Here is a 15,511-nt window from a genome sequence, read left to right as displayed (position 1 = left end):
CATTTTAATTTATAGATCTAACTATATTTTAAAGTATTTTGAATTTTTAAATAAAAATATTACATATATACAAGATATAATATCTAAGTTATACTTAATATACATTATACAATATAGTATAATAAAAAGATACATATTAAATATATTATATAAAAAACGAATAAGAAAAGACATGCAACACTTTGTAATAAAAATGACATAGCATTATTTGTGTTTCATACACAAAATTGTGCGTTTCAACCACAACACCAAATGCTGTGATTTCCTCCACTGCATAGGATCTCATCCCTTTCTATATACTAGTAGTACTAATTAGTATATCTCGAACCTTTTAATAATTGATTCGAGTTCGGTATGGTAGTTATTAGTAGTTTAAAAATAAACACTAAAAAAAATCATATTTTACCTCATTATTTTAAAATTTATATTGTGAGTTGAACACTATGTCGAGACTAATCGTTTGTCGAAAAATAATGAAAAAAGAGGAAAATGTGACTTACTAAAAAGAGATTTAACGGGCTCCACAAACTTATTATCGACTATTTATCCAAAAAATAAATAAATATACAAATATCCGAAATATAAATTCTTGTTCACTAACCTGCCGTCAAACTAGCCGTTCGCGTAAGGCAAATCTCGTAACTGCGAACTAAAAATCGTTATCATTTCCGTCAACGTCTCCTCGTCTTTTCTTTCCAACTCCATTTTCACTCAGCCGGATGCTGAGCCGCTGAGGGTATTCTTAACGGTCAGTTCTTCTCTACATTTCTCCTACTCACTGCGTGTTTCGAGTTTCCTAAGCGTTCCTCACTTTTTTTTTTTGGATTGTTTTGTTATGCATGTTGAGTAATAGAAATTATTGATTTAATATTTGGGGTATGAATGCATTTTTTCTGCGTTTAATTATGATGATTTTTTTTCGGAGTTGATTTGCCATCAAGTGTTCGATGCTAGGTCACTGAGAGATGTGCCAGAAGTAAAATATGGAAATTAAAAAAAAAAAATCTGTGATTGATTGGTGTGATCATGATAGAGGTGAATCGGTGATCAACATCTCTATGCATAATATCATTATGTGTATGCCTGCATTATACTAGTGTATACTTGGATGTGGTGTGCAAAGTGTTTGCGTGCATAGATGGAGGATATATTGGGAGATTGCTGACATTGCAATTTATGTGTTTTTTACACTGTATTTGGGTGCTCACATGCAAAGCCATATTTCACAATCATATGCATTTCTCTCAAGTTTTAATGCTGAAATTCTTTTGTTTGGTGTATATGTTTGACAATTTCAGGTTGATCCGAAGCCTGTGAGTTTCTGGTTCGTGAAGGTTGTGTTGATGCACACTTATTTCGTCTGAATTAGGAGTCATGGAGGTTGCATGTAGCCTATCATCTACAAGTGTAATTTATGGAGGTGAAATTGCAAGTGGCAGGGCAGTGGAGTGCTTGAATTTTTCTACAGGTTTGGGGCATAATAGAGGTTTTCACTACAAATTGTTTGGAGATTCAGGACTTGTCTTGGGAGCAAATTCACCGAAGAGGTTGAAGAAGAAGAAGAGTTGTTACTGTGCCAACTCTTACGTTCCTAGTGAAGGGAATTATCTGTTGCAATGCTTTAGCTTTAACAAGTCTTCCATTAATAACAACACCAATTTCAAAATTTTGAAGCATGTGGGACTGTCATATTGTCAGAAAAATGATTCGGTGGCTTATATAAATGGAAATAGTGGAGATGTTGAAAGCACTGAAAGTAGAAACGATGACAGTAGCCTTGCTGCTAGTGAGCGATCAGGGGAGGCAAAAGGAGAAATTGGGTCTCCTAGTGTGGATGAATTAAGAGATTTATTGCAAAAAGCACTGAAAGATTTGGAAATTGCGCGACATAACAGTATAGTATATGAGGAAAAAGCCCAGAGGATATCAGAAGCTGCGATAGCGTCGAAGGATGAAGCTACTAATGCTTGGATTGACGTAAATAATGCTCTCCAGGACATCCAAGTGGTAATAAATGAAGAGGCTATTGCTCAAGAAGGTGTCCAAAAGGCTGCATTAGCTCTTTCTTTTGCTGAAGCAAGACTCCAGGTGCTCTTGGATTCAATCAAAATAGATACTGGAAACAACAGCTTACCTAATGTAAAAGAAGTCGATTCTGGATATGAAGGTGGAGCTGAAGAATTCAATCAAGAGGAAGCACTCTTGGCAGCGCAGGAGGACATACAAGAGTGTAAAGATCATTTAGCAAATTGTGAGGCTGAGCTAGAAAGGGTTCAAAGCAGAAAAGCAGAGCTGCAAAAGGAAGTAGATAGGTTGAATGAGGTAGCAGAACTAGCTCAAATCAATTCTTCTAAAGCAGAGGAAAAAGTGGCCAATATAATGCTTTTAGCAGAGCAAGCTGTTGCGCATGAACTTCTGGCTGCACAGTGTGTCGACGATGCTGAGATTGCACTGCAGAGGGCAGAGAAGAACCTTGCCCTTTCCAATATCAATATTGCAGATTCTATGGTTGAGGGAACTATCTCGAAAGAGGCATCTCAAGTAATATCTGCAGATGGCGCTGTTGAGGGAGACTTGAATCTGCCACTTGAAGCTTCAGAAGTACTTGAAACATCTCCAGATGGCCAGTTAGAGGAACAGACTTTCCTGGATGATACTGTTAGTGACAAAGAGAATGGAAAAATAAGTTTCTCTAAGGATACTGAAACTGAGCCTGAGAAACTAAAAACTATACTCAGCAAGGTACAGGAAGCGCAGAAAGAAACAACAAGGGATGGTTCCCCTTTAAATGCTCCAAAAGCATTTGTAAAGAAATCATCGCGGTTCTTTTCTGCTTCTTTTTTCTCTTTTTCTGCAGATGAGGAAGAGTTCTCACCAGCTTCAGTTTTCCGTGGTCTTGTGGAGTCTGCTCGGAAGCAATTGCCAAAGCTCGTACTTGGGTCAATACTTGTTGGAGCAGGGTATGCTTTCTCCTTTCCCTGGAGATTTTTGGTGGCTTCTGCAATCTGCGTACTCACCTAGTTAATTGAACAAATGAAAAATAGTAGTACTAAATATCTGAAAATGTATAAGCTTATAGTAATTCATTCTAATGGAAACTGGGTCTCTTCTGATTTTTGTTTATTGAAAAGCATGATGCTTCACAAAAAAATTGCTGATGTTCATTGCAGAATTGCCTATTATAACCATCGTGGTGAAAAGGTAGCTCAGTTTTTTCAGCAGCCTGGCATCATTGCCACTAGTATTGATGAAGTATCAACTACCACAAGACCCTTGGTCAGAAATATAAGAAAGCTTCCAAATGAAATAAAGAAGCTCATGGATTTTCTTCCTCATCAAGAGGCAAGACTCCCCTTCTCTATTTCTCTCATATTGTTTTTAGATAAAACCTGTCATTCCCATGTTACTGTGATTTTATATCGCTATGTTTCAATTTCTTAATCCCAACATCTCTTATCTTCTTCAGATAAATGAGGAGGAAGCTTCCCTGTTTGATATGTTGTGGTTGCTACTTGCAAGTGTTATATTTGTGCCTATTTTCCAAAAAATTCCTGGAGGTAAGTGGCATTTGTGCATTTGTACCCTAACGCCTGAGGTTGTGATGAAAAAAGGGATTAATTTCATCAGTATGTCAAATAGTTAATCTTCACGCAGACAATTCATTTAATAGGAAATACTGTTTCAGTTAAAGTTCTTTCCTGGCACCTCGGCTTTATTAGCAAATGCCTAATAGTCTATAGTATGAATTAGATATATTTATGCTCAGGACATATTTTCTATGTTTGAGTTTATATTTACCTTTTCTCTCTTTTCACATGTGAGAGCTTTTTTGCTGGTGTAGATTGTATGCAATTAATTATAGTACTTGAATCTTCTCCATTGAAATTTTAGGCAGCCCTGTTCTTGGATATTTGGCTGCTGGAATCTTAATTGGACCTTATGGTCTCTCTATTATACGTAATGTTCATGAAACTAAGGCAATAGCAGAATTTGGAGTTGTCTTCTTACTGTTTAATATCGGCCTTGAGGTAGAGCACCATGCCAATTTTGGATTTTTCAGATTTATTTATAATTCATAATTAACCTGTATGGCTATATCCATGTGACCTTTAACTCATTGTTTTCTGGCAGCTCTCTGTTGAGAGACTAAGTTCCATGAAGAAATATGTTTTTGGACTGGGTTCTGCTCAGGTGACTTGACACTGTATAACTTTCAATCTGAAGTAGGATAAAGCCCAAGCATGTCATTTCATTTTAATGTGCCTGAATAAATACAGGTCTTGGTGACAGCTGTGGTTATTGGCTTACTTGCTCGTTATGCTTCTGGGCTGCCTGGTCCAGCTGCAATTGTCATTGGCAATGGCCTTGCGCTGTCTTCAACTGCTGTAGTCCTTCAGGTAGGCATCCTTTGATCTTTTATCTATTTTTGTGAGTGTTTTGAGGTATCAGTGCCAAATGCTGAAAGAATATATGTGGCACATATCCAGGTTTTGCAGGAACGTGGGGAGAGCACATCACGCCATGGGCGTGCTACATTTTCTGTATTACTCTTCCAGGTACAGCATACTACTCTGTAGGTTTAGTATCTATTTCCTGTTATGTCTGATTACTCCACCATTCATGTGATTTTTTTCATAGAGCTTGGCACCTACTTACGTAATTTCTTTCTATTCTAGGATTTGGCTGTGGTGGTTTTGCTTATTCTGATACCCCTGATTTCACCAACATCTTCCAAAGGAGGGGTAAACATTTTGGATTCTGTTATTTTCATCTTATCCTAACAAAGAATTTTATGACATGATAACCCATTTGGGTAAATATTTTATTCTTTCATCATTGCCATTCAAATTAAAGTTAGGTCGTCATATGCTATATTGTTTGACAAGTACCACACTTTGTTTAACTCTCGTGTTTGTTTATTTTACTGTGATAGCTTAAACATCATTCTAAGTTTCTAACTAACAATGCTGGTGATGTGGTTATGATAATATATACCTTCATGGTTTTCAGGTTGGTTTCCAGGCCATTGCAGAAGCTCTTGGGATTGCTGCTGTAAAGGCAGTTGTTGCCATCTCTGTCATAATAGCTGGAGGACGCCTGGTAATTTATGATTCTTTAGGGCATGGGCGAACCATTCCCTGTTCATGATGGTGGAGTTTGTCCAGTCAACTGAAGTCATATTGATAAAAATTCCGGTTAAGCTTGCTGCTAAAGCGGGCAGGATGTTCTACATGTTACAAGCCATACTGAGCTTTGTTCCTGCTGTATGATGTTAGGTCATTTATCACTTGAAAAAATGACTTCCAGTTTTTCTTCCTTGTGCAGCTGCTTCGCCCAATTTATAAACAAATTGCAGAGAATCAAAATGCAGAAATATTTTCAGCAAATACTCTTTTTGTTATTCTGGGGACTAGTCTACTAACTGCCAGGGTAGGAGAACTCATGTTACTCATATTTTTTTTTTCTGACATGTTATTACTTATGGTTGTGGCTCATCATTATCATAGTATTTCTTGCATACTATTTTTAATGTATTTGATGCATTATCTGAACACAGGCTGGTCTTTCCATGGCTTTAGGAGCATTTTTAGCAGGCTTGCTACTGGCAGAAACAGAATTCTCATTGCAGGTTGAATCTGATATTGCTCCATACCGTGGACTTCTCTTAGGTCTCTTCTTCATGACGGTAAATTCCCATATTTAAGTGATTGTAGTCATCGTTTTGATACAGTTCACAACCCTTTGTTAGCGTGTGTGTGTCTTCCCTCTCTCTTCTATTTTTTCAGTTTATGAAGTCTTTATAAATGCATTCCATTGTCTATTAAACTCTTTATTTCCTTAGTCTGTTGCTTCCAGAGTTTATATTCCGCGTAATTTCACCTTTGAATATTATATGCTTCATTTGATTGTGTTTTTTTTGTTAAATAGTGACTATTGCTACTGTTCCTCTCTCATATATCTCTTACAAAAATGCTGATTCCTTACAGGTTGGGATGTCCATTGATCCAAAACTTCTATTTTCAATTTCCCAGTTATTACTGGAATATTAGCGCTTCTAATTGTTGGGAAAACCATTTTGGTTGCAATTATTGGTAGACTTTTTGGCATCTCAATTGTATCAGCAGTAGAGTTGGTCTCCTACTAGCACCTGGTGGAGAATTTGCATTTGTGGCTTTTGGTGAAGCTGTCAATCAGGTTCTCTAACAAATTTTACTTGTTTCGTAATCTACTGCTTAGTATGATATATTTTCTTCTTAGAGAGTTCATTAACACCTTGTTATATCTCACATGTTAACTTTCTGCCTGTTGGTTGAGATCCAAATATACTATGACTTCTAGACGTTGTGTTAGATTGAAGGTAAAACAATCACAAAGAAATAGCACAAAGTCGATCTGAATTCTATGAAAGAGATAAACAATCTAAGAAGGAGAGAGTCTTCTTTCATTAATTATCAGGAGTAAGCTTCCTGAAAAAGTTCATCCGCTTCAGTAGCTTCCTGGATAAGTCTTCTAGAATTAAAATGCATTCTAAGACCACAAAGGAACCAGCGCTCAGTAACATTAATAGATAATAAAATAGAACTATGCCTTGCCCAATGACCAAGCCTACTCTTTGCCGTTCGTGCATAGACCACGGCTGCTGTTGTATAACATATTGGCGTAGAAATTCCAAGTTAACTAGTACTATTTTTGAAACAACAATAAGTACTTCCTTTATTTTTTCTGGTTGAGCTGCACCATAACCTCCTTATGATTTTCAAGTTAAAGGTTAGGCTCGTTAGAATATCCACTTGCCATAGGTCATTAGAACTCAAAAATTAACAAGCATTTGGAATGTGTGAATAAGTATTTCAACACAGTACTATGAAGCAACTCTGAAATGGTTTGGCCTATTTTCCAGGGTATAATGTCTCCACAGTTGTCTTCATTGCTTTTTCCCGTGGTTGGGATATCAATGGCCCTAACTCCTTGGTTGGCTGCTGGAGGACAATTTATAGCCTCTCGCTTTGAGCAGCATGATGTTCGAAGTCTATTGCCGCTGAAAGTGAGGTGAACTACAAAGATCTCCTGCATGGATTAAGTGTCTTGAGTTCACGGCCATGCTGCCATTGTTATCTTCTCTAAGTGTTTCATACTGTACAGTCCTTTCCCATTATCAACATTTTCCTATTCAAATATGGCATTAACGGATACCTATACTATTCTTGTAATTTAGGAAGATATAACTGCCAAATGGGTGATTTGAACATACTTTGATTCCTTTTAACAGTTAAGGAAAGGGATTTAGTATTCAGATGAGAGTATGTAGCTTTTCTTGGCTATCTTGGTACCTTTTCTAATTTCTATTTTCGAACCTTTCCAGACTGATGACTTGCAAGATCATATTATTTTATGTGGTTTCGGACAGTCGGCGAGGTATTTTCTGATCTTCAGTTCATAGTATGAACTGCCTTAATTATCATTATAAACTATGAAATTATCATCTGGTATGTCTGATTTCAGTTTGAAATTACAGATTATCGCCCAGCTTCTTTCAGAACGGTTGATTCCATTTGTTGCACTTGATGTCAATGGGTATTACTCTTATCTTTAAGTGTTACGGTTTGAATAGTTTAGAAGTTATAAAGTTCTATGTTCTAATGTCATGACCAACTTTAGAGCATGATAGCCTTAGATAGTTGCAATGCATAATTCTCTCAAGTCTTAACCAAAGTTCTACCATTTTGGCAGAGTATGATATCCGTACATAGTAGCAACTCACCATGATTCTTGGATTAGCCTGGCATGGGTGGTGCTCATTTTTGGAATTCATTACATTTGCTTCTTGAAGGTCATGAACATATTTTATGTTGCAGTCACATCATGTCACAACCTTTTGGTCGTTTTTTAAGTTAGGTTATTTGGTTTAGCAACTAGGCCGTCTTCCAAGTGCCAAGAAACATAAAAGTGGATCTCGAACATCTAGAAGTCTCATCCAAAGTGACTTCTACATTTTTATAAAGGGATACTTGGGTAACTGTTGAGTTTCATTTCATGTAACATAGGAAAAGACAATATTTGATTTCTGATACAAATGGATGAGTAGGCTTTCTCTGTTTATCAGCACTTAAATATAATAAATATTCAACTTTAATCATTTCAGCGATCGAGTTGCATATGGACGCGCACTTGACCTTCCTGTTTACTTTGGTGATGCCGGTAGTCGAGAGGTGATTAAAATGATCAAATTTTAATCACGGTTCTTCAAGAAATGAAGGAAATCTTCTTACTAGCTTTGATTTCTTGTTTTAGGTCCTCCATAAAATTGGTGCTGAAAGAGCATGTGCTGCAGCAATAACCTTAGACAGTCCAGGAGCAAATTATAGAACTGTTTGGGCTTTGAGCAAGTATTTTCCCAACGTTAAAACATTCGTCCGTGCTCATGGCGTCAATCTAGGGCAACTTGGAAAAAGCTGGTGCAACAGCGGTATTCTTCTTTCATTTCTTGAGTGGTCTCCTTTCTATTGAATAATTCACTTGAGCAGTCTATACGTACATGTATTTATGGGTATTGATAAGGATCTACCATTATTGGTAGTACTTTGTTCCTGTGCATAATTTATTTAAAAGATCCAAACTTTCTTTCGATTAAGTTACTCTCAACAAAATTCAGGTTGTTCCTGAGCGTTGGAACCTAGTTTTCAGTTAAGCTGCTGTTCTTGCACAAGTAAGTAGTTTAACCATAAGCCTGTCTCTCTCTCTCTATCTCTCTAGTTCATCAGTTAGTTGATAATGACTATGTTGTTGCAGGCAAAATTGCCAGCCTCGGAGATAGCAGCTACTATTGATGAGTTTAGATCCCACCACCTGTCCGGCTTACAGAGGTAAGCAGATTTCAAACATCTATGCATCTTTCATCACGCTATTAGGTCTGATCGTGCATGTGGTGTGCGTATTGGGGGGCGTTTGTGGAAGAACACTGATGATCAAACATGTTTCCCTATGTACAGCTTTGTGAAGCCAGTGGCAGCTCTCTTGGTTATGGATTTTCCAAAACAATGAGCAAACCTAAATCTCAGCCCTCTGACTCTTCAGACGACAGCCAAATCTCTGAAGGGTCAATACCAATATAAGGGGTTTCTTACGTTTCCTCCACAAGGTAAAAAAATGCAATTTTTACCCATGATGTGTAAATTTATAAAGCAACCACCCACCAAATCGAATCAGAAATACTCATCAAAATACAAGTTTTCACCAACCAATGAATTACATCATTAGATTTGAGTAAAAGGAGTTCATGATTATCAGACACTGTTGCTACATAGCCTACATTTATCAAACCTACAAACAAATCACGATGATGAATACTTGAATGGATTGCAACAACTATGAAAGCTTGTTAAAAGACTCGGAAATGGCCTACAGACATGTTCAGACGATAAATACCATTGAAATCTGATGTTAAAAATACTAGTGAGTTCGTGGGAATTGAGCAAGTTGAACCTTCAATAATGCAGGGGGGATAATCTGTCACTCATACAAATCTGTCACTCATACAATAAGTGTACAATGTCTGATAATATAGAAAAGAAGAATCTGTATATCCTGGCGCTTTGCACTTGCAGCTGGTAGAACTTCAAGTTCTGGGTTTTCTCCGAGGTCCACGAATCTCAAAAGCTCACAGAACTTTAAGTGTTGGAAATCAGGGGCCATCCACCTTGCTAGCTCAGGAAGAGTTTCGTACACTGATTTATTATGTCCTCGGGCCCATAACTGGTATCAAGTTTCAAAAATACGATTTCACATCATAAGGGGAGGGATTTGCAGAAAAATGTTTTCGTACTCGCAGCTGGTAGAACTTCAAGTTCTGGGTTTTCTCCGAGGTCCACGAATCTCAAAAGCTCACAGAACTTTAAGTGTTGGAAAATCAGGGGCCATCCACCTTGCTAGCTCAGGCAGAGTTTCGACACTGATTTATTATGTCCTCGGGGCTAGTAACTGGTATCAAGTTTCAAAAATACGATTTCACATCATAAGGGAGGGATTTGCAGAAAAAAAACATGCTAAAAAAATCATGGTTGCAACCACATATTCATCTATACATTCTAGTTTAGTTCAAAACGAATCGAGACTTGCATAAACCTCAATTTCGAGGCAGTAGATATATTGATTGAATCGCGACACTAGGAATGATAAAAATGCACTCACCCGTGTGGCCATTGGTCCTCTCCGACTCAAATATCTCATAGTCATTTCCTCCCTATCATTGATCACAAAAATACTTATAGAACCAATAACAGGATAGATTTTAAAATTAGGAGCAAGGAAAAACCAGATCAGTTTCTACTTGTATAGACAACCTTGTAGGTCTTGTCTCCGAAGAAGTGAACTTCTTGAAACTCTTCCAGGTATTTCAAGCAATATGTTTTATCCAGCCTTGGAGAAAAACCTGCCGGAAACATTTTGCTCAGGTACACACTACATTTAATGGAAATATAGCAAACACAGATGAAATTGCTTACATCAAAACTGATTTGTCCACCAATGGAAAATGTTAGGTTATACTGCGCAAACTTCTCACGGAGCACAGACACCATTTTGGGGCGAACGTTGTGAATCTGATTACATTTATGAACTCAATTCTGTTAAAAGTAAATGAAATGAAAAGTTCTAGTGACAAAATTCAAGTGTCTCTCAAGTTCCAGTTAAGATAAAGACATGGTCCTTCCCCTGTATGTACAACTCATACCTTATCATACTTTTCAAACTCATCTCGTTCTTCCTGACTGCAGTTTCTTCCAATGGGAAATACATTAAGCATACCATTTCGGAATTCAATAAATGTTCCCCTAGAGTAAAAGAAAATGGAGCTAAGATTTCTATTAGATATGATCAGGTGCATATGAGAGCTTTATTTTTACTTACCTTTTAATGGGGATGTCCAAGTCAGCTATGTAGTGGAGAGAGAAGTTAATCAATTCCTGTAATATTACTGACAACACATTAAATGATTTCCAACAAGAAATTGTATTGACATGTCTGGGTTTGGAGAGGTCAGACATTCACTGTAACACCCTTCAATAAGGGGAAATATGCCTAATTTAGTATCCAATATGCAAAGAAGGTGGCAGGTTCTAACCTTGAGCTTTTCTTCTCCAAGAAATGACTTCAAGCCTGCATGGCATATATGAAGTCATCAAAATGAGAAGTTTAATGTAATCAAATAGTATATCTTTATTCTCGTTACTTTACGTGATTTATATGGTTTGATGCTCGCAAAAGTATGTTTTATGGTGTAGGAAGCAGAATGGATGGTGAAATGGGACATGGAATGAAGCTCGGATTGAGAACAAAGTCATTGGAAAAAGTCATGCAAAATAACCAATTTGACACTTGCCAATTTGACATCTGCCACTGTCGCGAGTCCAGAATATGCTCAAAATCAGCCACCCGGCCAGGTGATTTTCATGCTCAATAATTCACCCGGCCGGTACGAAGACACAATAACTGCCAATTCAGTTTTCAAATAGTTTGGAGACAGTTTTGGGAGGATTATTGAGATATTCTGAGACACGAAAAGAGAGAGAAAAGAGAGAAAGAGGAGGAAGAAGGAAGGATGAAATTGCCAACATTCTCGACGATCCGTCTCCAAATCTCAATTCCACTCAACGAGAACATACTTCCTATGGTTTTCATTGTGACTTTTACCATGTGTTTGGGCTAAACTCTCAATGTTGCTCCAAGTTGTGATTTAGGCTTGTTTGAATGTTCTACACCATTGAATCCACGTTTTGACATCGTTGATGTGTTTAATGTTAGATTCAATCACTTTAGAGACCTTTATCGTTATAGAGGTTTAATCCTTGTTTATCGTCTCTTTAATATAGACTTGGATGGACTAATCAATTGATATGTTGTTGAATTTGAATTGTTCGAGGATAATTTGACAACAGATTAGGTAAGTTTATATAGTAGATGATATGTTATTCCTGCGCTCCTCGGAATTTAATATCTTTAAAAATTAGTTCATGGAACAAGTGTTCGTCGCAAACATGTTCAGTGACGCGATTAGATTGATTAATTAATCCCAAAATATGTGCTTTTGATGTAGGAGTAGAATGATTCAATTCTAATGAGCAACTTGGAGTGACATGTCTTTCCGTTTGTGAAATCTTTTTGTTTTTATTCGTTTGTTTAATTTTGTCAACATCTTTCAAAACCAAAAATCAAACATTTGTTATGTTTTTATAAGTATAAACATTCTTTCACCTCCTTGTGGATCGACACTTGAAATATTACTTACGACAGCTAATTTATTAAACTTGATATATTTGTAAACCGATAAGATACTCTAAAATATGTATCAAGTTTTGGCGCAGTTGCCGGATGCAATAGGTTGTTTAATACTCCCTCCGTCCCAAGATATTAGACCACTTATACCATTTTGGGTGTCCCAACATATTTGAGTCATTTTTATTTATGGAAAAATTTACTTTACTATCAACTCCACTTACAGTACTAAACAACATCTCCTAAATCCTGTCCCCAAAAGAAAGGGCTTTAATATCTCGGGACGGAGGGAGTACTTTTTATTTTGTTAGGTACTTACTGTTGTTGAGGGTGTAGCCATCAACCACGTCCGGATTTGAAGACGAAGGAGTGTATATTTTAGGTGATATTTTTCTAATTCTTAGTTTAGTAATTAGGTAGTTTAGTTTACACTCAAGCACACACGTGTTATAGGGCTCACCCCGAGTTGTCGAGAGGTCTCGCTTCGATAGTAGTCTCGCTTTTGATAGTAGTTTAATATATTTTGTGTTTGTGCTTGGTTTCTTTTTAGTTGTGTGTTTTGTAATCATAAAAAAAAAATTGTGAATGCTCACTAGATCAAGGGCTACACCGCCGTTTAATCAACTCACATATCATAGAAGAGTACCGAGAGGGTTGGAAATAGAGAACTATCCCAGGCTATCTAAAGTCCAAATAGAGAGAATCCTATTCATTCAAGTTTAGAAAGTAATAGTGAGACATAATCGGCAGAATCGATGGTGAGCTGAGAATGAGTACAATGATGCCCCAACACATGTGGGAAGGTTTGGATATATCCTTAGATCGGGAGTGAACACCCGAGGGAGTTTGCCTACGCAAATGACAATGTCAACATTCCACCTCACTATATCGTTTGGTGAATAGAGGAAACCTTTTCCATGGTTGTGATGATGAAGATCCAATGAGCCATCGGAATATCTTCTATGAGTTACAGACCACCAAATGTGGAGCATCATCGAATCGAGAGCTTTATTCCCTTTTTCATTGAGGAGAAAGCAATCTTTGTTTATAGTCGTTGGCTCGACTTTCTTTCACTCTACTTCTATCCATGCTCCAATAGGCGGTTCTCCACTTTCTCTTACTTGATCACCACTTTCTCACCATATACTCGAAATATGAGCATATTTGTCTTAGTCTCAATCACAATATCACCGGTGCTAAAAAGCTTACCAAAGAGGATAGGCATGCCCTTGTCCTCTTCCATCTCTAGGACAATAAAGTTGACGGGAGTACAAATTTGTCCACCTTCACCAAGACATCCTCGATGATCCCTTTTGGCTTAATAATTGAATGATCCTCCAAGTAAAGGCCAATATCGATTGGTTTAATCCTTGCTTCAAGGCCGATTGACCTCGCAGTTTTAAAGCCATCAATGATATTCCCGAGCCTTGATCAAGTAGATACTTTGGGAATTTCTTATCTCCCACCTCACACGGGATCACACAACTTCCAGAGTCTCTTCTTTTAGCCGGTATCTTCCCTTCACAACCGTGAGCAAATGCGCTCAATATCACAACATCATCATCTTGTATCTTCTCCTCCTTCGCAATAAGATCCTTGAAAACTTGGAGAATTTAGGAAAGTGTAGGAACAGATCCACCAGGACACATCTACATTAACTTTCCTAATGATATTCATCATCCAATTGAGTCCTTTCTCTTGAATTATTTTCTCTCTTATTCTTCTCGATTGGGAAAGGTGGTGGTAGGATACAATCCGGAAATTGAATAGACTCTTGGGATCCATTGCCGGACTCAACGGCTTCTTCTTCTTTGTATCACATTGACTTGCATCTTCTTTTTCTTGTCGACCATCTCTAGCTTCGCGTGGCCCACTCACTCCCCTCATCCGCCCGCGTGCGAGGTTTGTGAGCTAACAACTCTGTCCGCCCTCGCATGCAAGATGTTTCGCCTCTATATCACTTGCTCTCCAAGTCTCTCTAACTCTTTCCCACTTCTCAATGTGATGCTTTGCATTGCTCATTAATCTTCGGGTTTGTTATCGTGGTGCTTGGAATAGCTCCTCGGGGTCTGGTTTGCGCAGCCGTTGCAAGTTGGCCTCTCATCATCTCCAAGTTCTTCTCATTAACTTTTTCTTTAAAATAATCATTCTCTTTTTGACTCTTAGTCATGAAGGAGTAAATCTGCGCAACTTGATTATCACTTGATGGCTTTTTCTCAAACCCCGGGGGTTGGGCATTCCCTCCATTGATTACTCGCGTGTTGCTAGGACCACTTGATTCCAATGTGCTTTGCGAGGTCTTCATTCCGCGATTGTATTGAGGTCCTTGGTTGTAGCCTTGCCAATTATCCTCAATATAATTCACATCTTCCACAGAGGTCCTTGCGACTTGGACATTGATCTCGTATAATGACCTCCTTGACATACCCACACTTCATCGCTGTTGCACTTGTGATTAGGAGTCAATTGCAAGGACTTGACAACTTTTGTCATTGAAGACATTTGAGTACTAAAGTCGGCCAATTGAGCCTCAATTGCTGTCAATCTTTTGCTTCCTTGATAGCACCAAATGTATCTCGCTTCTCCGTTGTCGGTCTTGGATTATGCCAATTTCTCACGATTGTTCGCCAACCCCGGAATAAAGCTCTCACTTCATCATGAGTCAAATCATCCCAAATTCTCACTTGAACCTCGCAGTAACCAAGCCCGTGCCTTCATGATTGAGTCCTTTGTAGAATTTCACAAGGTCATGCCCGAAGCTAGTCGTGACTTGGTCATTTCCTTAACAATTTCTTAAATCTCTAACAAGCTTCCCAAATGACTCATCATATTTTTGCCGGAATGATGTGATTGCTTCTCTCAACTTTTCGATCTTCATTGAAGAGTTATATTCCAAAAGGAACTTGACTTCAACTTTCAAATGTTGCTATGTTGTAGCCCGTAATGAGTCATGCCATTCTCTAGTTTTCCCTCTAAACGAAAAAATGAATAAAGTTATCTTGATGCTCTACATTTGGTGGTCTGAGAATTTTCACTCATAGTAGGCATTTAGATGGCTTGGATCTTCATCATCACGACCAGGGAAAAAGGTTTCCTCCATTCACCAACGGATATAGTAAGGTGGAATGTTAACATTGTCATTTGCGCGGTAAACCCCCCGTGTGTTCAACTCCGAACTAAGGATATCTCCAAACCTTCCCAATTGGTGGGGCATCATTGTACTCATTCTGGCCATCGTTCT

The 15,511-nt window shown here is 37.9% G+C and overlaps 1 protein-coding gene and 1 pseudogene across 1 annotated transcript; one reads left to right on the top strand and one right to left on the bottom strand.

Moving 5' to 3' along the window:
- The first annotated feature begins 618 nt into the window (after positions 1–618).
- Positions 619–9,238, top strand: LOC125200219 (annotated as a pseudogene).
- Positions 9,239–9,510: 272 nt separating this feature from the next.
- Positions 9,511–13,513, bottom strand: LOC125200225 (phosphomannomutase-like). The gene is made up of 8 exons (XM_048097935.1): positions 13,411–13,513; positions 11,120–11,154; positions 10,906–10,961; positions 10,730–10,829; positions 10,341–10,598; positions 10,189–10,240; positions 9,962–9,978; positions 9,511–9,737 (listed from the first exon to the last, which is right to left on the bottom strand). Exons 1-8 carry the CDS (start codon positions 13,511–13,513, stop codon positions 9,702–9,704), a joined length of 657 nt encoding a protein of 218 aa, XP_047953892.1. The 3' UTR covers positions 9,511–9,701.
- Positions 13,514–15,511: the final 1,998 nt, after the last annotated feature.

The sequence above is a fragment of the Salvia hispanica genome, unplaced genomic scaffold (genome assembly GCF_023119035.1).
Source record: "Salvia hispanica cultivar TCC Black 2014 unplaced genomic scaffold, UniMelb_Shisp_WGS_1.0 HiC_scaffold_847, whole genome shotgun sequence".
Classification (NCBI taxonomy): domain Eukaryota; kingdom Viridiplantae; phylum Streptophyta; class Magnoliopsida; order Lamiales; family Lamiaceae; genus Salvia; species Salvia hispanica.
This window is presented reverse-complemented; position numbering and strand designations above follow the sequence as displayed.

Bases quoted from the DNA above. Each gene is read 5' to 3' on its own strand.
- LOC125200225 (XM_048097935.1), bottom strand. From the start codon at position 13,513: ATGGAAGAGGACAAGGGCATGCCTATCCTCTTTGGTAAGCTTTTTAGC. The intron at 11,155-13,410 runs GTGAGAAAGTGG...TATGCCATGCAG, and splicing joins GCTCATATTTCGAGTATATG to GCTTGAAGTCATTTCTTGGA. The intron at 10,241-10,340 runs GTTGTCTATACA...GATCAATGATAG, and splicing joins TCGGAGACAAGACCTACAAG to GGAGGAAATGACTATGAGAT.